This window comes from Neovison vison, chromosome 6 (genome assembly GCF_020171115.1).
Source record: "Neovison vison isolate M4711 chromosome 6, ASM_NN_V1, whole genome shotgun sequence".
Classification (NCBI taxonomy): Eukaryota; Metazoa; Chordata; class Mammalia; order Carnivora; family Mustelidae; genus Neogale; species Neogale vison.
In genome coordinates this window covers 209090295-209116866 of record NC_058096.1, presented here as the reverse complement: position 1 = coordinate 209116866, position 26572 = coordinate 209090295, and the positions used below count along the sequence as shown (strand labels likewise).

Sequence of the window (26572 nt, the reverse complement as noted above, 5' to 3'; positions counted from 1 at the left end):
GCTTCTCCCTCTGCCCCTCCCCCCTGCTCATGCTCGCTCTCTCTCTCTCTCAAATGAATAAATAAAAATCTCGGGAAAAAAAAAAAGCCACTCCTCTCAGGGATTTCCAGCCACACCTCCAATGCGCCCAGGGCCACCTGGATTGGCTCCTGCTGGGCTCTCATGGGATCTCTTAACCCTCTTTAGAGACTGTGAGGGTTTTGTGTTTTGTTTTGTTTTAGCGCCCTGGTACAGTTTGATATTAGGTTTGTAAGAATCTTATTACATCAACTATAAAAATTCACCTCTTTCTGTGCTCTAGAACAGGGGTCACCAAATCACAGTTCATGGGACCAGCCCAGCCCAATCCTGGCCACCAAGCATAAACATGTGGGACATCACTGTCCATGTTTCCCTATTTGTGGTTATTTCCCCCTGTCACAGCAGAGCTCAAGTGGTTGGTTTGGAGACAATCTGAGATTTACTATCCAGCCTTTCTCAGAAAAGATTTGCCAGCCCTCCTCTGGAATGGTTTAAATATAAGAACTTATCTTCTCCTTAAAACTTTATAGGATTCTCTATGAAACCATGTCTAACTGACCCAAACCCTGCTTTCCTCCATCTTGGACACGGTTTCCAACCTTCTCCTTGGTTATTTATTTATTTAGATCTCCTAACTTCATCGGAGTCAATCTGGCTCATTGCATTTGTCCCCCAAATTAGTCCTTTTATTCATATTTTCACACTTATTATCATAATGTTTTGCATAGCCTATTTTAGAAATCGTCTCTGTAAATGTCATTCAGTCAACATTTATCCTTTCAATGCTGTGTATCTGTAAGTTCTCTTTCTTTTTTTTCCGGGGGAATAGTCAGAGATTTGTCTATTTAATTAGTCTTTATAGAGAACAGTGTCTTAGCTTTAGTTATCAGATGCAGTTGTTTTTGTTTTTTTTAAAGGCTTTATTTATTTGACAGAGAGAGAGAGATCACAAATAGGCAGAGAGGCAGGCAGAGAGAGAGGGGGAAGCAGGCTCCCTACCGAGCAGAGAGCCCAATGCGGGGTTCTATCGCAGGACCCTGAGATCATGACCTGAGCTGAAGGCAGAGGCTTTAACCACTGAGCCACCCAGGCGCCCCTATTGGATGTAGTTTTTTTTTTTTTTAATTTTTTAAATGTAAAAAATTTTTTTAAAAAGATTTTATTTATTTATTTGAGAGAGAGACAGTGAGAGAGGGCATGAGTGAGGAGAAGGTCAGAAAGAGATGCAGACTCCCCGTGGAGCTGGGAGCCCGATGCGGGATTCGATCCCAGGACTCCAGGATCATGACCTGAGCTGAAGGCCGTCGTCCAAGCAGGTGAGCCACCCAGGCGTTCCCAGATGTAGATTTAAAGCTGCTGGAAAGTACTTTAATTTCTCTGTCTTTCTTTTTAAAGATTTTATTTATTTGAGAGAGAGCGAGAATGAAAGAGAGGGAGCGAGCATGAATGGAGGAGGGTGGCAGAAGGAGAGGGAGAAGCAGGCTCCCCACTGAGCAGGGAGCCTGCCACGGGGCTCCATCTAGGATCAGCTCTTAACTCTAGGACTCTAGGATCAGACACTTAACGGACGGAGCCACCTAGGCGCCCTCCTTTCGGTTTTCTGAACTTCTTCCCAAGGTTTATTTTACTCCCTTTTCTTGCCTATCTATTGTCTGATTTATTTATTTTCAATGAAAAGCAAAATAAATTTTCTGAGTATGGCTTTGATTGGATCGCAAATCATGTTCTCCTTGATCTTACTACCTCTAGGCTACTAGTTGGCATGCCCACCTTAAAGCAATTAGGAAATTCTACATTTAATTCTCTCTGCCTGGTGCTTATATCTTGTGTCAATCTCCTTCCCATCCCAAGTTCACATGATGAAGAATAACAAGAGTCCCACATAGTTGCAGTTTGTTACCTTGTGTGTCAAACATTTTTAGGCCATTAGTTTATCTCACCCTCAAAAGAGCCCTGCTGGTTGGTACATTGAATCTTATTTTATAGAAGAAAACACCAAGTCACAAAACGGTTAAGTGACTCATTTAAAGCCACGTGATGAACTCACATGATCAGAAGCCTGAAGCTTGAATCCAGACCCAGCTCCCTTAGCCTCAAAGCTGCTGTTTTCCCCACTGTGCCTCTTGGACCCACCTCCCCAGCCTTATGTACCCAGCTGTCCAATTTCTTTCCCTTTCTTCCTCCCTTCTTTCCTTTCTTTCTTTTAAGATTTTTACAGTAACCTCTATACCCAATGTGGGACTCGACCCTACAATCCCCAGATCAAGAGTCTTGAACTCCATCGATGGGCGACCCAGGGGTCCCTCCAATTTCTTTGCCTTCCTGCTCCCTTGCTTTCTGTTCCTTGTCAGCAAAATTTTAGTTTAGAATTTAATTAGTTTAAATCTGAATTAAATTAGCTTTCAAGCTTTAGTTCAAACACTTTAAACTTAGCACATCTGCTGGAGCATTCCAGACCAGAAGGAAGATCTATAGCTCTGTCAAGAAACAGTGTGGCACAATGTTCTGCAGAGCACTTGGGTTCTTGCCCTGCTTCTACTTAATAGGTATGCTATCTTAGGCAAGTCACTGTCTTTGTGAGTTTCTCCTAGGGCTGTTTTGGAGCTTCAACAATGTAACCTGTGTAAAGGGCTGAGAACCACCAGCAGCCACATTATAGCTAAAAAGTGTGAGTTTCATCATTAGAGGCATTTCCCCAGTGGCAGGGAGGCCAAACATTGGTGAGTGTGTACTTACCGATATTCTTCTGGATCTCAATGACAAAGTGCTTCTCTGGGTCATGGCAGGTGAAGGAAAAGACCTCTTTTTCTCCAGATTTGATGGTCAATGAAGTTTTATGTTTTTTATAACTATTGATGTAACAGGGCTTCAGTGGCAGGGGTCCCAGGGGTGAGGTCCCAGGCTTTATGAAAACCGTAATGCCACTTCCGTGCGGCAGGGCAATCTCAGAAACTCCTGGAGGAGGAAAGAAAAACAGGATGATTTATTTAGGTCTCCTAAATTGCTGCTGTCCCCTTCTGTTGGTGCAGGAAGTATGCTCTCTTTGACACCTTTGTTCCCTCCCTCCAGGTCTGAGAAGGGGTGCGGGGGGTGATGTAACATGACAGTGATGTCCTTACCAATGAGAAAGAAGATGCCAGTTGCTGATGGGGTATTGACACGCGTCTCGTTTGCTTTATGAATTTTTCTAAAACTTAAAAACACTAGACCACAGCCTAGATGTTTTGAGCAGTATGTGTTCATACCCCATCTGTGCAGCATTACAGAGCGATCAGAGGAACTGCCACACCCTGTCTCCATACTGACTGTAGACCAAAGTCCACGTACAGAAACTGTCTTCCTCTCCGGGGACGTATTTGTTTGCAAAGAGCTGCTGTCCCCGCCCCGAATGCTTCACATGCCCAGTACATATACACACACAATAGTGGAGGCTAGGGAAAATTTTTTTTTAAAAGATTTTATTTATTTATTTGAGAGAGAGAGAGAGGGAGAGAGAGAGCTTGCATAGTAGGGGGGAGGGGCCGAAGGAGAGGGAGAAGCAGGCTCCCCGCTGAGCAGGGAATCCCATGTGGGGCTCCATCCCAGGACCCTGAGCTCATGACCTGAGCCGACAGATGCTTAACCAATTGGGCCACCCAGGTGTCCCTAACAATGTATTTTTTAAAATCAACTTTATTGAGATGTAATTTATATACATTAAATTCATTTTAATGTATATAAATTACACTCATTTTAAGTGTTTTTTTTTTTTCCATTTTAAGTGTTTTAACAAACATATGTACACATGACCACCACAACAGTCAAGGTATAAAAAATTTTCATCCCTTCTAAATGTTCCTTTAATGTCCCTTTACAGTCAACCTCAGCTTCTGGTCCCAGAGAACTCTCCATTGCCTGATCCAGACCTTCATTTAAACAGAATCCTACAGCATGTTCTCTTTTGTACCTGGTTCCTTTGCTCAACATGTTTGGGAGTTTACTCCGTGTTCGTGTTCCCACAGGGATTCATAATGTGTTTCTTTTTATTGCTGAGTGATATTCTGTTGCCTGTATCAACTCCGGTTTATCTATCCACACACTTGTTGAGGGACATTTGAGTGCTTTCCAGTTTTTTTATTTTTAAAGATTCTATTTATTCATTTGACACAGAGAGAGAGGGAGGCAGAGAGAGCACAAGCAGGGGGAGAGGCAGAGGGAGAGGGAGATGCAGATTCCCCGGTGAGCAGGGAGCCAGAAGTGGGGCTCCATCCCAGGACCCTGGAATCATGACCTGAGGCAAAGGCAGACGCTTAACCATCTGAGCCATCCAGGTGCCTCTGCTTTCCAGGATTTTTTTTTAAGATTTTATTTATTTATTTGACAGAGATCACAAGTAGGCAGAGAGGCAGGCAGAGAGAGAGAGGAGAAAGCAGGCTCCCTGCAGAGCAGAGAGCCCTATGTGGGGCTCGATCCAGATCATGACCTGAGCTGAAGGCAGAGGCTTTAACCCACTGAGCCACCCAGGCGCCCCAGGTGGTGGTTTTTGACCAGCCACGTGTTTTCATTTGATCAAAACTGCTAGCTGCCATGAGAGTTTTGTGTGTTTTCCCTCCCACAGGAAGGTAGGAGTGCACTGTGTTTCCTAGGCTAGCCGCTGTGTGTGGTCTCATGTTGGGACTTTTGTCAACCTCCTCTTGAACCTCTCGCCCGCCTTGTTCACTCTGCTCTAGGCTGGCCAGCCAGCAGCTCTTTTTACAGTAGTGGAAATTGAACCCTCAATCTGTGATAATAAACTGCAAACATTTTCTCCGTTTTATCAAGAAGACCTTTACCCTCTTTGAGCCTCTGTTCCTTCATTTGTAAAATGAGGGGGTTGGGCTAGAATAATTCTACGTTTCTGGCCAGCTCCGAGTCTATGATCATCGGTACCTAAGGAAGAAGTGACTTTGCCCCTTTGTCAGCATTCCTGACTACAGCCCGGCAGAGACACATGGCTTGGAACGCTGGCGCCCCAGCTCAGCTGCCTTCCCAACTTGCCTTTCAAGTTGGCTTAAGTTTGCATTTTTTGGAACAAAATGTCTAATCTCTCCAACTTCAGCTTGTACCCCCACTCTCTGGTTTGGTTACTGTGCTTGGGCCTCCTTTGTCTTCTTGAATACACTACCCTCTTTCACATCCCCAGGGCCTTTGCACATGCTGGTCTTGATTTCTAGAAACACTCTTTCTCTAGCAACAGCTGGGTTCTTTTTGGTATTCCTGTCTCAGCTGAAAGGTCACCTCAGAGCAGCCTTCCCTGACCAGCCCCCTAAATTTTTCCCTTCACCTCCCATTCCCAGTCTTTCTGCTTTTTGTCCCTCCCTGCTCTATTCTTTTTTTTAAAAGATTTTATTTATTTATTTGATAGAGAGAGAGACAGCAAGAGAAGGAACACAAGCAGGGTTGAGTGGGGGAGGGAGAAGCAGGCTTCCCGCTGAGCAGAGAGCCTGTTGTGGAGCTCGATCCCAGGACCCCAGGATCATGACCTGAGCCGAAAGCAGAGGCTTAATCCACTGAGCCGCCCAGGCGCCCCTGTTGAGGTCTTTGACTGAGACCACTGTGTTACGTGTTCATTTGTTCTTGCTGCCCATGATTAGAATATGAGCACCTGCCTACCTTATGACAACAGGAACTGGCCTGCCTTTTTCCATGGTAGGTTCAGGATCTAGGCAGTGCTGAAAGCCTATGTGGAGGCAGAAGGCAGGAGCCTCTCAAGGGCTCCAGTGAAAACTCTCATCTCCATATTCTTGCCTGGCTGCCTTTGGAAGTATCTCACAGACATAGAATCACCCCTGGATTTCAGTCTGTGCTAATCAATCTTGGTGGGAACCCGGGGCTCTGAGCTTCTTAATTAACAGCTTCAGAGAGAGAGAAGACACTCTCTGAGGCAGAAGCTTATTTACTCCAATGCTTCACCTTCAAGCAGCATAGCCATTTAAAATCTTCAGAGAGAGAGAGCGAGAGAGCACGTGCTGGAGGCCCGGGGTTCTTGAAGACATCAGATTAAAATGAAGCTAGACCTGGTGTTTAGAAACCCAGTTGTCGGACTGATATCCAAGTGGTGTATGTTAACCTTGTGTTTTCTTCCTGCAATCATCAAAAGGTCTTACCACGCTATCTGCAAAAAATTCTTGGAACACCCAGTTTTGGAAAGCGTGGTATGCGCCTTCGTGGCCTCCAACTCCGGGTCTGCGGCGGGGCTAGGTCACTGTCACAGGAAGTGGCGTTGTCTCAGGACTGTAGCCGGGCTAGTGAGGTTGTCTGTTTCTTCTCTACTCTTTTTTTTTTTTTTTTTAAAGATTTTATTTATTCATTTGAGAGAGAGAGAGAGAGACAGAGAGAGCACAAGCAGGGGGAGAGGCAGAGGAAGAGGGAGAAGCAGACTCCTGCTCCCAGGTGCCCCTGATTATTGTTATTTTAATAAAGTGTTAGATCCTAAGCAGATCAGCAGTTGTCTGCCCAGGGAGGTGGGGGCAGGGGCTGGAGCCTTTGTAGGACCCGAGAACCATTTTGAATCTTGACCATGGAGGGGATTATACATTGTACCCAGATGCCAAAATTCATCGCCTACACACCTAAAATTGGTGAAGTTGATTATATGTAAGTTCTGCCTTAATAAACAAAAAAGAGGGAAAAACTTGTGTTAGGAAGATGGTGTTTCTGCACAAAGCAGGCACTTAATAAATGAAACAAAGAGTAGTCATGACCATAGTTAAAATATGGTTTAATAATATTTTGGGGTGGGTCTTGTTTCTCTCATGGTATGGGTAATATTTTCAAATATCTTTAAATGAGATTTCGGGAACAAGACTAATCTCGCCATGATGCCTCCCCCCGGCTTTTCCCTCGTGCTTGGAGGCAGGTTGGTACCTACAACTAATTCTGGGTATGTGACAATCTGTTCTACAGCAAAGAAAAATGGATGATCCTTTTTAGAAAAAAAGTGTTTGTTTTAGAATCTTTGAAATCCTGTATTCATGCCATAAACATTGGGTTCATAATATGTTCTAGGGGACCAAACCTGGCGCAAATGATTTAACATCAAAAACCGCTGGAGTCCCTGCCCCCAGGTAGTTAATAGTCCAGACCAGGGGATCCTTTTCGTTTTTTGAAGATTTATTTATTTATTTATTTGCTTCAAAGAGAGAGAGAGCAGGGGAGGGACAGAAGGAGAGAGAGAGAGAGAGAATCCCAAGCAGATTCCCTACTGAGCATAGAGCCCCACACGAGGCTTGATCCCACGACCCTGGGCTGAAATAAAGAGTTAGATGCTCAACCAACTGAGCCACCCAGGTGCCCCCATTTCTAAATGGTCTCTGGAGGACTTCAAGAACGATGAAGTCCCGAGGTCCGGAATGCCCACCCTGGGACCTGGGAATCTGTATTGGAAACACTTTGTTTTGTCTGGGCTGGGAGGTAGGGATTCACTTTTACTATTTTTTCCCATATGGAAAGCCAACTGTCCCAACTCGTTATTGAACACCCCAATCCTTCCTCCACGCATCGCTAATGTTAACTGTTATTTATATTTTTTAGTTTGGATCGAAATAACCCAGATTTTCATTCTAACTTGTTTTGCAAATCAAGAAGATGAAACGTTGAAAGCAGATGAGCGTACTTTTATCACTCACCATGTTCCCTCTTGTTCTGCCTTCCTGGCGGCCAGCCCAGCACATTCCACTGCCCAGCCACGGTTTATAGCTCTCCTTCCGTACCTGGGACTGGAGAATCCCCACTCTCTTCCCAGCACATCGCCCAGAGAAAACCATGCGCAGTAAAGCCCAGGCTCAGCAACTTTTATAAATCGGTAAAGATCGATTTGCATGATGGGTTGTTTCCTGGGGTCACAGTCAAGGACACATCACGTTTAGGACTGCTCCCCTCATCCTCAGTGATGCATATATTTGCATAGATTAGCAGAGGGGTCAGATGGGGAGTGAGAGACTAATTATCCAACCATGGACATGCTTGGATTCTGGACTCCCCTTCCCCACCTTGACCCAGCTCTACCAGTCAGTAGCAGAGAGACCCTCATTGCTTGAGTAAAATAACTTACAACTCATCACAGAGGCTCCGAGCGTCAGAAAGACATGTTGCTTGCACATTTTCCTCTTCTACACTCACCATCATTAATCATACCCTGAAACTGGAAATCCCAACACTGGAATAAATCTCAGCCCCCCCCCCCCCCACCACCACGGCCACCCCCCACGGGGTCAGCTTAACAAATGCATTGTAATTTAAAGAAAGTGGTTGGGTGTTTTCTCCTTCAGCATCTCTTGCTTTTGCCTCCCTAGGAGTCTGGTATTCCTCTGGTGTCATATTTTGGAAGATCAATTACCCGGGTTCACAGAAACTCAGACAACGCTCCAGATTCTAGTGTGATTTCGAGGTCTTCCAGGTGGAAAGAAATCCAAGCCAAGCCTCGCGGAAGCAGCGCGTGGGCTCCTGGGCTCTGTGGGCTCGGGCAGGCTCCCAGGCTCTGAGCTGCTGCTCATGAATCACATTTCTCTTCTTCACTCTCCTGCCTTCTGACCTCTCCTTATTAGGACAACTTTGCTAGTTTCTGCCTCACCAGCGGCTTCTCAGGCGGGAATTTCCAATTGTTTTAATCACCATTCATTATTCACCATTCATTAATCACCGGATCACAGGATATCCTACACACGTCCCTATTATTTCTTCTCCCTGTCATGCTATTTCTTTTCAAGGGAAGCACACGCAAGGAAAAGAAACTCAAAGAAGGGGATTCTACCAGACACGCACTGGGCAAGTTATCTGGCCCCGCTTTGCCAAGTAAAGTTCAAAAGACCGTCACACGTGATTCAAACATTCTTAGATGGGCCAGAACCAGCTGCCTCGATTCTGGGTGTGGTTCCCTGGGGGGGTTGGCTTCCAGTCACTCTCCATCCACCAAAGACGGACCAAGCAGCTTCCAGCAGGACCTGGGCCCAGCCTGGACACCAGGAGACGTTTAATAAGATGAATAATGCTCTGCAGGAGAGCTCAGGACGTCTCGGGAGACAGAACGCAGAAGCCAAGTGGTATAATCGTGAATCAGCACGGCTGATCTAGTCACAGCCTGCGTGGGAGTCAGATTCCAAAGCAAATCTATACGGGGAAGAAGTCCTGGCCAAAACAGCCCCGTCCTTTCTTAGGAAGAGATCTCACTGCACGTCAACATCCCTCTCTCAAGTCCACCGGCCAAGGCTGCTGGTGCTCATCCGTGGAGTGGATCCCTGCACTTCGGGTTAAGCACCAAAGTAGTGATTGGATTTTAGGCGCCAGGTTTGCAAAAATACATTTTGTTAAATTCTGGGTGATCCTTCAGAGCATGGGATACTCAGAACATGAGAGCCCGAGGAAGTGACACAAGAAGGGACGGTGCTTCAGCTGTCCACGTCACAGCCACCCTGGGGGGACACTCACAATGCTTGTATGAGCTCTCCTGCTTTTAGTCCCAGCGGGAAGTGGTTGCTGTACTCCTGTAAGCTGAGTAGTACATTTTCTTGTCTGCCCACTGGACGGCACCTGAGAGTCAGCGACTTGAAGGCACCAAGGAGGGTTGAGGTACTCTAAGACACAGAGGGTCCGCTATTAACTGTCTAGGGGTGGTGGTCAAGGAAGGCTTCACATAGGAGGCATAACTTAAGACGGGTCTTGAAAAACAGATAGGAGTTTGCCAGCCGGGGCTAGTGAGATGGGTGTTAGGAAGGCTAAGTGGAGGGAACAGCAGGTGCAAAGTACAGAGGTATGATGAATGTGGCTCCCCGTGGAGCCACTCCATGGAGTTGTTTTGGCTGGAAGGCAAGGAACATGTGGTAGAAGAGGCTAGAGACAGAGGCAGGGGACAGGCTGGGAAGGGGCATGGTTGTGGCCATGGCGTTTGGCCCCCTACTCCAGGAACCAGCATAACTTAGCAGCTTTGCATAATGGTTAAGAGCTTAGATTCTAGAATCTGCCTGCTTGGGATCAATTCCTGGCTGCACTGCTCACCAGCTGTATCTCCTTGGGCAAATTCCTTAGCTTCTCTGTGCATCACTTCCCTCCCCTGCAAATGGGGATCAGACCGGCATTGTTGTAAGGACTAAAGGAGTAAACACCTATGAAGCTGCTTAGAACAGTGCCAGGTAGCGATCAAGGTTACCTGTTATTATTGCTGATCACGTAAAGCCCAGGGCTGGGTGGGGATGAGGGGGAGGGAGGTACTCCCTGGGGCCTTGACTCTCAGGGTTATGCAAGCGTGGAGGCCTCCTCCTTAGCTCTTCCACGCCTTCCCTGCCCTGGCTTGGCCCTATCCACTGCTTATCAAAGCCTTTCTCTTTGTGTTGACTCACGGGACTCCGGCAGCCCTTTGCAGCTCAGAGATGTGACCTTACTTCCCCATGTTTGCTGAGCACGAGAAGCAGAGGGGGCATTCTGGTTTGACCCCAGGACCCCTGCACTGGCTACTCTCCCGGGTCATACACCGGGCTGCCCTCTAAGAAGTACCAAGGTCAAGTCACCAGAAGGGGAGGAAGTGCCGCTGTTGTTAGGAGGTGCATAGAGTTTCTGATTGACACCAGGGGCTGGGCATCACCCAATATAACCCACTTAATAGGGTCCCCTATGGGGACACAGTGCCGGACTGTCACACCACCAGATTCAGAGCCTGCGGGCAGAGGAGGGACACCGGTTTAGACACCCTAAGTCCATCTGGCATCAGCTCAGCCGGGTCTGTTTACATCCTGGTGAGCTGAAGGGAAAGTCTTACCAATGGCAGGGAGTCACCCATCTTATACCTGGGAAGAAGTAATTGCTCACATTCACATAAAACAGAACAGGACACAAGTTGTTGTTTCAGGAACTAATCTGTCTCCCTTGCCTGAGAAGCTTCTAGAATCTAGGCACTGGGCATGCTTCCATCACAATTACAATGAACATCCAATGAGCAGTCTGTATGTGGAGACTCCACGCTTGTATTTGGCAAAAGTATTTCTAAATCCCATCCCACAGAGTGAGCTCTAACGTGAGTGCTCATTTTGCAAACGAAGGAGCTGAGGCTCTAAGAGCTTAAGTAATGTGTCCAGGCATATATGGTTAGTAAGAGGCAGGGTCAGGTCCTGTGTCCAAGCAGTTAGACGCCGGGACCCAGAAGGACAGACGACCCTTCCGCAGAGCTGGGCCCACCCAAGGAGCCCCACACTCAGCAGGAACTTCATGATGAGAACGGTTTACTCTCACTGCCGATCCGTCAGGACGGAATATAATGTCTTAGCTCCTATCTACAGGATATGGACAGGCAAAGATGTTTGTTTAAAATGGCTAATAGTTACCCTGCACTTACTGAAATCGTTCATCATGTCAAAATAATCTGCAACTGTCTCTTGAATTTGAGCTTAAGATTTTTTTTTTAAAAGATTTTATTTATTTATTTGACAGAGAGAGATTACAAGTAGGCATAGAGGCAGGCAGAGAGAGAGAGGAGGAAGCAGGCTCCCTGCTGAGCAGAGAGCCCGATGCGGGACTCGATCCCAGGACCCTGAGATCATGACCTGAGCCGAAGGCAGCGGCTTAACCCACTGAGCCACCCAGGCGCCCCTTGAGCTTAAGATTTATACCTCCCTGGAACTTGTGAGATGTTTGGGATGTGGTTCCTTTTTTTGTGCCTCTTTTTGGACAGCTCCCAGCGCCAGGAAGGGAAATTGACATGTTTTAGGTGCGAACGGTTCTTCTGCAGCTTGACGGGGTCTGCCTGGGCTTGTGGGATGAGAGGAATGTGGCTAAGCTGGTGGCAAAGGAAGAGGAGCCATGTTTCTGGTAGAGCATGCCGGGAATCAAGAGCTAGGGCCAGGTCTTGGTGGGAGGTCCTGTAGAAGTCCCGACTCATGGGCCCATTTCTCAAGGCTACCGTTAGTGAGACTCAAGAGGCAATCAGACCTCAGTTGAGCAGAATCCCCCAAATCCCCATCTACCGAATTTCCTTCTCGTTTAGCTGGAGTGGCTGAATCTCAACGCGGGTTTGGCTTGGCAGGGGATGCCTGCTCCCAGATAAAGACTCCCACCTGTTCTTCTTCATTGGCGTGGACATCAAGCAGGACCTGATAAAACATACCAACACCTCCCACCACCACCTTGTCCCCCCTTCCAAGCCACCTGCCTCCCTCCCCGGATTGGCTGGAGCAAAGCAGCCTGCTGCAGGACAAAGGGATGTGGAATGATGGCCACCCACAAGGCAGCCCCATGAAGACGCTGGGGCAAGTGTGGTGATCGGGGCCTGCTGGGGGATGCTTCAGGCTACTGTTGGAAGTCTGGAGGAAGAGGTGAATAACGGGACAGGTGACCATTCTCCAGCTCCAAATAGCACGGGCACCTCCCAGCTGAGGATCCTGGGTCACAGGTTGCCACAAAAACTTGCCCGCCGTGCTCCCATTAGAGCTTACAGGTTCTCCAAAGGTAAGGGTCCAACTTTAAGCTCATGTGCTAAACACTGCAGCGATCAGCTAATCTAGCTGCAAGGCCTGGACATTGACCACAGTTAAAAATAAAAAGCTTGGGGATGAATAAGTGTCACCTCCCACCAGGGAATGATGGAATGGGGACTGTGACACAGGCATGCACTGGGGAGGTCAGGGAAGGGAAGGGAAGAAGGCAGACACAATGGTGGAGGAAGGGCCAAAGACAACTTGCTATTGCAATTTTGATGAAGGCGGATTCCAGCCACCGGATGCAAGGTAATGATGGGCTGCTGTCCAGCATACAAAGAAGAACAAGGCTGGGCCCGCCTTCCCAAGTCACATCTGGGATTTCAGGGTTCCAAGGATGTCACGTTCCCATCCACTCAGTGAAAGAGACCCATGGTTTGCTTTAGAATTGTTTACCATTTCCATGGCTCTGAGAGCAATCCTAGAGGACATGGTAAATTAAAGTTCAAAGGGCAATGTTAAAAACAACCTGTGAGTCCTCCTAGTCAATCCAACTTTTTGGAACAGTTGATCAGAGCAGGGGACTGTTACTTCCATTCACTTCCTGCTCTTAATCCCCAAACTCTCAGAAAAGAAATTGATGCACACTGATGCAACTTGTTTATTTTCTAAAGTAACCGAACGATCCTCTGAGAGGGACACTAGCAAGGAACGGTCTGTAGGGCTGGTGTTCTGAATTATTTCTCTAACGCGGTGATGGGTGCGCATATCCAAACCCTTCGGCTGTATCCTTCCCTTTTATGATCAAAGAAAACACACCTTATTAGAGATGCATGTTAGAGACCCACAACCAGGCTGCCGACTGTCCAGGTCAGAGTCTGGACCAAATGGATTCATCGTTGTATAAATCTCTCTGGGACTGTGGCCAACCCAAAACGTGGACTTTTCACATATCCCTCCAGACTGAATCGAAATGCACCGGGTAAAGGAATGATTTCAAAGAGGGCCACAGAGGGAGAAAAAAATTGCATCGTAATAGACTTTGAAGGTGGGACTTGGAGAATTAAACAACAAACATAACTCAGCTGATGACCGCTGTGAATAATTCATGATATGCTAACATGCCATAAGGCCGGCTTAAATCACATTTACATTTTATGAAATGTTAAAAAGATTCGTTTTGTCTAGACCCTGAAGTGTGAGTTACCATGACCGTGAAAGTCGCTAAAGATCACAAGGATGGGTGGGGGAAGGATCAAAGGAGCAGATCATAAAACCCATCTGTATGCGCGCTCACGAACATACTCGGGAGAGCGGGCTCAGAGTTCCCTGTTCCCCACTGCTAAACGTTTAGAAGCTGCTGGATCTCCAATTTCTTTAATGTTCCAGCCCTAGAGTATTTTGTTCCAGAGGCCCCGCCTTGCCAATAGAGATGAGCTGTTCAGGTTTTTTGGATACAAAGTTAACAGGGAGATGTTTGTACAAGAATCCACACAGGAAAGACTACATGTTGTAGGATTCCATTGTATCAAGTTCCAGAAGACGAAACCAATCTGTGCTTAGATTCCGGAACAGTGATCGCCTGGGAGACAGGTATTAACTAAGGAAGGGGGAAGAAGAAAAACTCTGGGGTACTGGAAGGACACACACACACACACACACACACACACAAATGTGTATGTATATACATATGGTAAATGTAGCAAGCTGCATACTTAACATTTATGTATTTTCTTGTATGCCTCAATAAAACAATTTTTAGAACTCAAAAGAAATAAAAAAGGATATTTGAAACTTGCCCTGATGAGAGGCTCAAACCCCTTTTTCGGTCCTTCCCGGAATGTGCCAAACCCATGCTGGGTCCCACTTTGTGCCTGCAGGGCGCTGGGCACAGGGGCTCGACCACGAAAGTTTCAAAGTCTCTGTCCTCCAGGTCCTAGGCTCTTGGAGACACTCACACTTCTGGCTACAACCAACCATAGTTTGCCCTGTTCTGAAGAAGGAAGACAAAAGCCGGTTTGGCCTGGGATTGAAGCCTGAACGCGTGGTGAGTCAGGCTTGTAGGACCCTGCCGAGGGGCACTATGGGGTGTGGCAGGGCTTCCTCCAAAGACAGGGTTAGAAGCAGATCCGCTGGCAGGTACATTTACAAAGCAAGCCTTGGTATCATAAGGCGTTTCACTGATTTTTTTCTTAATTGTGGTAAAAAAGAAAAAAAGACGCATCCTTCCACTACCCACAAATAGACACTCCAAACATTTTCCCCCCATTAAAAAAATCGTGGTAAAGTATACATAATAGAAACTTTACCACGGTAATCATTTTTAAGTGTACTGTTCAGTGGCCTTAGGTATAATTATGTTATTCTGCGACAACTGTCGCCATCTATCTCCAGAACTTCCCCATCTTTCCAAATTGAAACTCTGTCTCCATTAAATACCAAGTCTCCGTTTCCCTCCCTCAGCCCCTGGCCCGCCATTCTACTTTGTCTCTGGGAATCTGGCTCCTCTAGGGACCTCAGATAAGGTATTCCGTATTTGTTCTTTTGTGTCTTAATTTCACAGGGTATCAAGTCAGTGTGCTTCACTTCTAAACCCGAGAATCGCTAACCACTGATTTCAATAACAACCCCAAATTGAGCAAAATGAGACATAGGCTCCAATTCATAGGTACACACGATATTTGCCTTGGGAGAAGGGGGGAGAAATATTTCTTTACACGAAAAATGATGTCAATAACTAGAAAACTCAAAAGATGGCAAAAGGGTATGAAAAAGAAGCAGGAGCATTTCTCAGCAAAGTGGTTAGAATGTCACTCAGCCTGCTAGCTACTCCTAGGCTCTTGGAGACACTCACACTTCTGGCTACAGCCAACCATAGTTTGCCCTGCTCTGAAGAAGGAAGACAAAAGCCGGTTTGGCCTCGGATTGAAGCCTGGGCTTGGCTCCGCCACGTTGACCTTCTCTGTGCTGCAGACCCAACGATGGGCTATGGTGACCAGCGTTCTGACAGGCCTGCATTCCTTGGCGATTAGGGCCAAGAGACAAGAAAACTCACTTATTTGTCTGAACGTAAGCCATGAATTGGTTAAAGTGAAATAAGTTTAGTCTAAATGGGTTTTTCCAGGGTGCCTGGGCGGCTCAGTCAGTTGTTAGGGTGCCTACGGCTCAGGTCATGATCTCAGCATCTTGGGATCGAGTCCCACTTTGGGCTCCTTGCTTAGCGGGGAGCCTGCTTCTCTCTCTGCCTCTGCCACGCCCCCTGCTTGTGCTCTCTCTCTCTCTCTCTGACAAATAAATAAATAAAATCTTATAAAAAATAAAATAAAATAAAATAGGTTTTTCTAGAAAGTTATATGAGCCCCTTTCCACCTTATTATTCACTGTCCCTCAAAGTTTATGTTAAGAGATGGAGTTCAGAGAGCAATGGGGAAATGTTTCATTATTAAAACACCTACCTTTGATTTAGTTCAAACCTGCAGCTTTGAAGAGCTGCTCCAGAGGGGGCCGGGAGGGGCAGCAGGGGAGAAGATTCTATTAAGGCCTGACCTGTGCTGGGGCCACACGAGTCTTGCCTCCGTCACTCAGCCCGATGTGAGTAACTCTCCCTCCTCATGCACTAAGTCTCTCCAGTCATCCCTGGGGCCATGGTTGGCTGCGCTGCTTGGGAAAAGCCATCTTACTTCCTTAAAGCATAGGGTTTTCATCTGTACTATTTGGCCCCAAACATTAACTACTCAGGAGATGGCCACCATCACACCTCCATCCCCTCACAGGGACCTCTGAACCCTGTGGTGGGCAGAATTTCAAGATGGCCCCAAAGACCTGCACCCTATATGTTCTCCTCCACTTCAGTGTGGGAGGGGCTCTGAATATGATGGGATATCACGTGATCAGGTGGTGTTGTAGGGTCAGGTCAACGTTATCCTGGTGGTCCTGACCTCATCAGTTGAGCCCCCCTAAAAGAGTATGGGCTTTTCCCAGAGAAAGAGAATTGAAGTGTGGAAGGAATTCTCTGTAGCTGGTTTTGAAGATGGAGAGGGGCCACGTGGCTGGGAACGTGAGTGTGGGAAGCTAACTGCTATGAGCAGGCACAGCTTTCAGCTATTGAGGAAAGGGGAACCCCAGACCTACAGCCACAAAGATCTGAATTCTGCGACAACCATGTGAGCTTAGAAGAGCACCCGAGCACTAGATAAGAACGCAGCCCGGCCAATATCTTGATTTTAGCCTAGAGAGACGGAGCAGAGAAACTACCCACATCATATCTGGACTCCTGACCTACAGAACTGTGAGCTAATAAATGGGTGTTGTTGTAAGCCACTAAATTTGTGATAATTTATGTCATGCAGCAGTAGAAATCTAGTATAGAACTTGTAACCAGATGGGGTACCAGGCAGGACCTGCTGAGCTGCTCAAGAAAAGAGGTTTGGATAAGTATACAGTGTTGTCTAGGACATGGATCCTTCCTTTTTCTTCTTTTTAAAAGATCTACTTATTTAACAGAGAGAGAGAGAGAGGGAGGGAGGAAGGGCAGAGGGAGAGAAGCAGACTCCACCAAGTGCGGAGCCTGATATGGGGCTCGATCTCGCAATGCTGAGATCAGGACCTGAGTGGAAATCAAGAGGTAGATGCTTAACTGACTGAGTCACCCAGGCTCCCTAGAGCCTTCCCTTCAGAGCTGAGTTACCATTATGGTGTTAGATCAAGTGGACAGCTTTTCTGGAAGTGTACATCCACGAGGATGTTTAAACTCATTGTATTCACCGTAAAACTTCAGTGTCCAGATGCTGGACGGTTCTGGGGAGGGTGGGGGAGGAGTGCGTCAGAGGGAAGCTGATGCTGGGATCGAGAGAGCTCATGGCTGGTCATCTCACCTGGCCCTGTGGGCAGAGTGAGAGCAAGGAGAGGGTCTCAGATGAGAACCAGATGTCAGAGAGAAAGAGAGCCAGTGGGAAGCCTGGCCTTAATACCCCAAGAGCCCAGAAGTGTTAGGCTGTGTAGGGGTCAGCCAGAGCTGGGGGCTGGTGGGAGGTAGCCTCCAGGAATGATGGCCAGAACCTACCATCGCCACGTGTTTGGCATCTGCCACATGCCAGGTACTTTCTACACATATCCTTTAGGATATGTTCACAATCACAGCTGGGAAGATGCACAGGGAAGATTCGAACCCAGGACTGCCTGACTCTGGAGCCCACGCATGGCTGCTACTCCAAGATGGCCACCCTCAAGGTCATAGGCTGCTGGGCAGCCGCGACCAAAGCATTTGCTCCAACCGTGGCTGGGAGGGAGCTTCTTCAGTGTGTAACACCACCACCAACACAGAGAGAAGTATCGTGTTTGCTTTTCCAACATCCACTCTGAGTATCAATGCTGCCCTTTGCCTTAGTGCAGAGGCCCCGGGACCGTACACTGTGCTCTGGAGGGAGGTAGGAGCCTAGTCATCTAAAACAAGCCTGTGTGCCTAGTTGGAGCCCCTCTCTTGGCCCATCATCTTGCCCCCACAGAGCCTTGATCCCAACCCTCCTCATGAACTAAAAATCCTTGGCAAGGGATGATGTCTGCTCCACCTGCCATCTCTGACGTCTTCACCTCCTCTCCTACCTTGATTCCTGATGCTCCGGCAGCGATCTACACTCTGGAGGATGACCACCGGCTGACTCACCCCTCACTCCATTCTTGCCACAACCAAAAGGACCGACAGCAGCATTTGCAACCAGGGGATGTCAGCCTCCACCAAGTGGAGCTGCGAGAGGGGTGCAATGGTCTTTGGGGGTCCATAGGTCTACCAGTTTCTTAACCACAAAGGCCCAAACTCTTGGTTACTCAGGGGGACATAACCGGGAAGGGTGGGTGGTCAACCTGGCAAGAGCCAGGGCAGCCAACTAGGAACACATCCTTCTGTTTGAATCTCTTGTTTTAGGGATTAGGGATCAGTACCACTTGCTGTTATTAATGTTTCCGACATTCTTAAAGGGCAGGGGGGTGTCAACCCACACAGCCTGACTTGGACAATAAGTCTCCGAATGAAGCTCTCTCAAACGACCACAGGCCAGGTCAACAAAGGATTTCTCTGGCAAACCAGGTAGCCCCGAGTAAAATGGGTCAGCCGAAGAAGGCGGTGCATTCCAGGAAATCTTTGGGGTCAGACAGACACATACTTTCCTCACCCAGAGGGGCTAGGACAGCTCCCAAGGGGTGTTATGTCAATGAGGAGGGCCATTAGAGAATACATGACATCAGAGCGTGGTGATTATGGGAGGTGTTATGTCAACAAGATCAACCATTATGGAAGATGTCACTGAGGAGGGCCACTATAGAAGAACGGTGGTTATGGAAGGTGTTATGTCCACGAGGATGGATGCTGCAGAAGATACTGACATGGAAGGTCTTAAGTCCACAAGAATGGGTATTACAGGGGTTCAACCACCATGGAACAAATGACATCAACAAGGACGATCATATTGGCACCTGGGCAGTGCCAGTATTGGGACTAGCCAGTGATCTCAAGGCCATGATGCTAAAAATTCAGGGAGATAAAAAACAAGGTTGGTGGACCAAGAATGCCGAGATGAGGGTTTTGAGGAGCCTGGCCCTGGAGCACATCCTGTTGGCAGGTGAAAGAAAGAAGCAGAGAGAAGAGACTGTGGCTTAGAGCACTTTCCTTTTCATGAACCATAGTCCTTCTTTACAGTAGGAGTTGGTCCTACTGCTAAGTGCTACTATCAAGGAAGAGGCGGATGGGAACAAAACCAATTAGAAAATCCCAGTGCAATGAGGCATTTGCTCCTCATTCAAGTACATTCTGTTTATATTATTATATTATTATAGTTGGTCTCCAGTTATAAATCATATTGAAGGATCGCTACTTGTTTTAAGTTTTTATTTAAATTTCAATTAGTCAACATAGAGTGTAATATTAGTTTCAGGTGTACAACAGAGTGGTTCAACACTGTCATATAATACCCAGTGCTCACCAGAACTGCACTCCTTAATCCCCATCACCTGCTTCTCCCATCCCTCAACCCACCTCCCCTCTGGTAACCAGCAGTTTATTCTCTATAGTTGAGTCTGTTTCTTGGTTTGTCTCTTTCTCTCTTTCCTCTGTCTCTGCATGTTTGTTTTGGGATTTAAATTCCACATATGAGGGAGATCATATGATAATTGTCTTTCTCTGATTGACTTATTTCACTTAGCATAGTACCCTCTAGCTCCATCAGTGTTGTTTCAAATGGCAAGATTTCATTCTTTTTTATGACCGAGTAATATTCCATTGTGTGCATGTGCATGTCTGTGTGTATGGTATATATAGGTATTAGATAGATAAATAGGATATGGTATAAATATGTGTATCTGTATATGTATATACTACATCTTCTTTATCCATTCATCAATCAATGGAGACTTGGGTTCCTTCCACGATTTGGCTGTTTTAGATAATGCTGCCATAAACGGCAGGGTGCGTGTATCCCTTTGAATTAGTACTTTGGGTAAATACCTAGTAGTATGATTGTTGGATCCTAGGGTAGTTCTATTTTTAACATTTTGCAGAACCGCCATACCGTTTCTGAGTGGCTATCCCAGTTTGCGTTCCCAGCAGTGTAAGAGGGTTCCCCTTTCTCTGCATCCTTGCCAACAACCTGTTGTTTCTTGTGGCTTTGATTTTAGCCATTCTGACAGGTGTAAGGTGAGATCTCATTGTGGTTTTGATTTCCATTTCCCTGATGATGAGTGATGCTGGGCATCTTTTTGTGTTGGCCAGCTGGATATTGAAGAATCACCCTTAATTACATTTTCCCAGGTAGTGGACCACTTAGCAAGTCGTCTTTTCAGAGATGGTGGGAAAATGCTCTGGAAATCTCAGAAAAACACTGTGGGATTATTGGTCATGAATGACAGAGCCACACTTCCAACCCAGAGTCTTCCTCACGGTTTGCATGATGTCCCACAGACCTCAGCCATCGGAACACCTTGTCCGCCTCCTTCTCTTTTCCTGCCTATGAAAGCTGGTCTCCATCCCCAACCTTTACTGTAGTTATTATCTATACATCTTTTTAAAAAAATTTATTTGACAGGCAGAGATCACAAGTAGGCAGAAAAAGAGAGAGGGGAGTGGGAAGCAGGCTCCCCGCTGAGCAGAGAGCCCAATGCAGGCCTCGATCCCAGGGCCCTGAGATCATGACCCGAGCTGAAGGCAGAGGCTTTAACCCACTGAGCCACCCAGGCACCCTCCATATATCTTTTAAGCGTACTTATCACACTGGACAGTGTTTCAAACTCATGCTTTCTGGCACCAGGCAGGCGATGTAAACGAGAAAGGCCAACATAGGACATTGGTTGAATCAGAGGTGCATGCTTTACTAAATCCTTTGTAATTCAGCTTTTTTTTCCCCCCCAAAACACACCAAACAGAACTGTACCAAGGCCTCTAGGCCTCTGATTTGTAGGCCCCAGGGTACATGTTTGAATCCCTTCTGGATGGTAAGTCCCTGGAGAGTGAGGGACTAGGGTTTCCTACCTCTGTATATCAACCGCCTAGCACAGGGGGCCTCCAAGATCTGTGGAATGGATGGGATTTATTACCTAATGGCCTAAGAGTGTGCCGGATCCTTCAAAGACTTCCTAGGCAAAAATCAAATTCCCTAAGCCTGCTCAGTGCTGGGCTCTAAGAGTGAACAGGGGGAGAGAAGGAGCAATTTGCTCTTCAAGAAAAGTCGCTCTGTGTGGAGAAGGCAGCTTTGGTTGTGATTTCCCCAATTCCTAGTGACTTCATAGATCTATTCTGGTCCTTCTATACAACCAAATTCTTATGGGAAGCAACTGCAGACTTTTTGAAGTCAGTATTTACATTCACAAAACCCTTTTTTAAACAAAACTATTGATTGCTACACTCATATTTGGCTTTGAAAAAAATTTTTCTAACTTAAGACCATTTTTTTTTAAAGATTTTATTTATTTATTTGACAGAGAGAGATCACAAGTAGACAGAGAGGCAGGCAGAGAGAGAGAAGGGGGAAGCAGGCTCCCCGCTGAGCAGAGACCCTGATGCGGGGCTCGATCCCAGGACCCTGAGATCATGACCCGAGCTGAAGGCAGAGGCTTTAACCCACTGAGCTACCCAGGCGCCCCTAACTTAAGACCATTTTTAAGGCAAAACTTTGGTGCTACAAGGCAAATCAATGATTGTGCGGGGACTGATGGCCAAGGGCTCTGGAGTAACTTTGCAGAGTGGTGGGAAAGTTGAATCAGGCATTTGACAACACTCATCGAATAGTGCCATTGAGATCGGTGAATCTTGTGGTCTGTATATCTTAGCTTAATAAAGCTGAAAATATTTTACATTTAGATAAATAATACATGAAGCACAAGGTAAAAAAGAGAGTTTTGAAAAGTCTTAATTTTATCGTGAACTGGGGGGTTTCGCTAGGGGCAACCAGAGGTGCAACCCGCTTTTTGCGTGTCCTTACACAGGTAATTTCTGAATATATAAGTTTATATCTATATGCCACACTGATTTTATTTTATTTCCGTTCCTTTTGCCAACAGGCAATGTGCTATACTCTCTGTTCTGAACCATCCATGTTCCTGTCCGTAATATATCTTGGGGGTCCCTCCACATCTGTGCACTGAAAGTTACCCTTAGATAACCTTAAATGGCCACGTAGCATTCTGCTGCTGGGATGTACCATAATCTATTTAATCAGGCTTCTAATTAAATAGAATAGAATAGAATAGAATGTCCCTTCTAATGAGGGACATTTGGGTTGTTTCCAGTCTCCAGCTCCCAGGACATGTAGCAGAAGACGGGGTTTCCAGGTGCCAGTGGGACACACCTTCCTTAGGTCTCTATGCTAGAACTTGGATTGTGTTTCCCCACACAGGCACAGACCAGGGAAGCTGGAAGGTGTGGTGTGAGTGTTCGGCTGTATTGGGTGGTGATGGGCTTCTGAAAGGTGACCCAAGCACCGCTTACAATTTGAAAAACGTCTTCTATGTTCGGACAAGTTGAGAACTTGCTCCCCACAGATTTAGCCTCAAGCTGAAGTGCCTGATAAGATTGTCAGCAACTTCTAAGCCGGTTGGGTAACCCTCCTTGATCTCTCGGAGGGGATTAAAGGGAGGGGCAGGGGGTCCAGCTCTGCTTCCGTAGCTTGGCATGTTCTAGCCCAGTCTCTGTGTATGACACCTGCTCACAAGAATAGCTATAACCCTCAGAAGCCTACTGGCATGTTCTCATTCATTTTGCAGAGAAACTGGGCGCGGCGTTAAAGTTACATACAACTGGTCTGGTCAGTTTCTTGGCTAACAGAAAATGTGTGTGTGTGTTTGTGTGTGTGTGCGCTCACTTACAATTTTTTAAAAACTTGTTCTAGTGTCACTGGCGATGACTTCTTGCCATTTTTATTTATTTATTTGTTCAAAGATTTTATTTATTTACTTGAGAGAGATTGAGAAAGAACACTAGAGAGCATGAGCAGAGTGGAGGGACACAGAGGGGGAAGCAGGCTCCCCACTGAGCAGAGGGCCCAATGTGGGGCTCCATCCCAGGACCCTGAGATCATGACCTGAGCCAAAGGCAGACGCTTAACCCACTGAGCCACCCAGGCGCCCTGACTTCTTGCCATTTTTAGTCCAGCAGCTTCACTTCTAGGAACTTCTAGGAACTTCCCACGAGATGTCCTTACACGTGCCCGAAGTCACCTCTGCCGGGACAGTAACCAAAGCACAGCGAGGGACAGCAGAGGCCTGAGAACAACCAAAATGTTCCCCACGAGTGACCTGGTTCCACAGACTGTGGCCTGGCAGCTCTGTCCAGGTCACCTGCTCTTGAAAATCTCTAAGTTCTTCTTGGGTTCAACTCAAATGATCAAAGAAATAGCAATTCTTGTTAACTGAGGAATCCGTCTGGAGGCCAGACCTGACCTGCTGAGTGATTTACAGACGTGATTTCATACAGACTTCCAGCTACCCACAGGGTGCTGCCATGTGCCCACCTGGAACTGAGGACATTGACTCGGGGAGGCTAAGTAACTAGCCCAAGCAGCCTAGTTAAGTGGTGGGGAAGTCAGGATTTGAACCAAGCTCTGCCCTATCCCAACGCTTGTCTAAATGGGCTTGCTTCCACAAATCTAGCAGGTAACTGGGAGCCCGGTGAGGCTTCTGGTTCAAATTCTTCCATTTCTCAGCTCCCTTCTCCTTCCACCAGTTTCCTGAACCCCTGGGGATACAGGGTCTGGGGACAGGGGCCATACAGCAGTAAGCAAGAACCCAGAAGGCCATGGTGACTGAGCAGGGCTGGGTCTGTGCCTTGGAGATGCTCCAAGGTCCAACTCGAGCCAGACTTGTCCCACAGCGCTCAGCAGGGAGGAGAGCCCATCAACACTGCTGAATCCTCCCGCAGCCAGTGTTCCCAGATGCCCCAGCGGGAGCAGCGACATATCACAGTGCCTCCCTCTGCGCTGCTGGCTCTTGGCCTCTCCCCAACTATGGCTGTCACGCAGCCCAAAAGCCGGGTGTCTCTCTGGGTCCAGGAGATGCCCCCATCCCTTCAAACTCAGGGGCTTTATCCCTACAGCCCTCCTGGTGTGCCTGGACCTCTCACCAAACACCTGCGAGTTGTTTTCAAGCTAAATGTCGCTTTACCCAAACATTTTTGTTTGAAACAGCCTGATGCTCCTAGTGGAAGGTGAGGCATCTGTCTGGATGGCTCCATGTGTGCTGGGACGGACACCATCCCTGCCTGGCTCCCAGCTAGGCCACACACCATCAAGGGCTGTAGAAGGCTCCTTAGGGCTCCAAGTATCGGGGGTGGGGGGGTCATCGTGCATGGCCATGTGGTGGACATGACCCCTAAAACGACAGCTTGACGTAAACTCCACGTCATCTGGGGACTCGTTACAATTTGATGAAACTCATTCCTGGAGACGATCTTTTATCATCCCGGACAGAGGCAGCAGATCGGTACTTCGGATGTTTTTGCAGAAATGGTGCCTCACACCCAGCATTGTCTGGTCTTCTGCCACCAAAGGTCAGGAGTGTCGACGCTTCACTTAGAACTTAAAGAAAGCTACATTGTCTGTGCTTATTGAACAGTTTTAACGGGGCCTTTCGAGATGTTTCCAAATTCGTTACTTAAAGATGCTCCCACTCTTTCAAGGGAATCACCAGAAAACGATGCTCCTGTCTACTTCAATGATTTGAGCAATGGGGCTCGAATGGGAAGAACACACAGGACAGTACAAAGTCCTTGTCACGGTCATCCCTGCCCCCAACAAACCATCCTCTGCACAGGGAGCTCTGCTGAGCCTCCCCGTGAGGCCAGGTGCTTGTAGTGGGGCTTCCATCCTGCCAGTCTCTCTTCCTGAGCTCACGTGACATGCAGACACAAAGACAGCAAGATGACATGGGTGATGCTGTACACACGCATGCGCACATACACAACTTGACTCCCTGCTTCCTTCGCTGTATCACGAGCAAGTCCTCATCGCTTTCTGGTGATTCCCTTGAAAGTTTCCAGGAGCGGGGTTGCATTCCTATGGAACGCAGGAACCCCCATGCCTACCCACTGGCTCCTGAGCACACGTTTCAGGGGGACCAGCAGAGACTTAGCCCATCTTCTAGGCAGTGAAACTCCTAGGTCCTGGTGTGAGCCCGAGAACCTGGACTGCTGGGGAGATCTCCTACACCCTCTGCAGGAACAGATTGCTGTGGTCCCCTCTGTCAATCCACATTCTCTTTTTTTCTGCTTTCTAGGACTGAGCTTTCCTCTTCCTCCTCTTCTGTCTAATCTGCATTGGATTTGGAGCCAGTAGCCTGAGGTTTAGAACTTTGGGTCCTCAGCCCCTTCCAACAGCGTGACTCAAAGAAGTCATCTAGCTTCTCTGAGCTTGTTCCCTCCTAAAAAGACTTGGCTTGACCTGGAGTCCCCGCCTGTTCCTTCCACACGTAATTTATTACATGCTAGCTATGTGCCACACGCCATTCCAGCCTCTAAGCTCATGGGCATTGGATATGAACTTGCCTGAGCCCTTCCCCTAGCTCAGCGCTCTCCAGGAGGCCCACAGATCAGTTTTGGTTTAAATCAGATATAAAGCATTAGGGCTGGTGCTTCCTCTGCATGGTCGAAGTCCCTACATTAAAGATCGGAAAACCGAGACCCAGAGAGGCGAGGCAACTTTCCCACATCCTAAAGCTCACCGTTGACAAGCTTGACGTCACCACCACATGTCCTGACTCTCTAAGTCTGGGGCTTTCCCCATTTTTGCCCACTGCCTTGCCTGCAAAATGGACAATGCTAACTTCTTACAGGGTCACACCTAGATTATATTTCACTCTCCTTCCAGTGGGATGGCGCCATGCCAGTGAGATTTAGTCAAGAGAATGACAGCATGAATTATGTGGAACAACTCCTATGCTCGGGCCATCAAAACCTTCCACATGAGCCCCTTTGTGTTCTTCTGCCTTCTGTCAGTTTAATGCAGATGAGCACGGAAGCCACACATTGAAAACAGCAGAGCAAGAAAGTGGAAGGGGCCTGGGTCCTCATCACTGCTTGGAGGGGATCCCCTGTTTGGGATCTTATATGAGTGAGAAATACACATCTGTTGTGTTTGATCCATGATTCACATTTGGGTTTGTGTGTTACAGCAGCTTAGCGTGTATTACACCTTAACCATGAGACTCACCTATGTAAAGAGTTAGCAAAAACAAATGACCCTCAGTGTCAACGTGAAGTGCTATCAGAACCTATGCCTGGCCTCCCTCTTCTTGACACATAGGACTCTGGGCACGTTGAGCACTTAGCCAAAAATAAGTATTTAGAAGGAAGTTTGAAACATTTCTTGCCTAAAATGTTTGGTTAGTTTCAACTGGAAAGATGAAAGGAAGGAACAAATGGCAGCATGGGGAGGGGCAGAGCCTACACTCTGAAATGGGTCTGCCCAGATTCACAGATAAGCACCACCACTCATTAGCAGTGACCATGGGCAAGTTGTCTCACTTCTGTTAATCACTTTGCTCCATGTGTTCTTTGATACTTTCTGTACAAATCCTCTGACCCAGTAGTTCCCTCCTCCAGGAATTTCACCCACAGGTAAACTTGCCTCTATGCCTAACAAAGTCAACCAAAAATATAG

General features: G+C 47.3%; 1 protein-coding gene across 2 annotated transcripts in view; it reads right to left on the bottom strand.

Annotated features, from left to right (window-relative positions):
• The window catches only part of CDCP1 (CUB domain containing protein 1), a 58350-nt gene that overhangs the window by 25377 nt on the left and 6401 nt on the right, over positions 1-26572 (bottom strand). For both annotated transcript variants that reach the window (XM_044253746.1, XM_044253745.1), the window contains exon 2: positions 2758-2976. Coding sequence is in view for 1 of the 2 variants with exons in the window: in XM_044253745.1 (XP_044109680.1) it covers positions 2758-2976 (219 nt within the window). In the remaining variant the exon portion in view is untranslated. The remainder of the gene's footprint in view (positions 1-2757; positions 2977-26572) is intronic.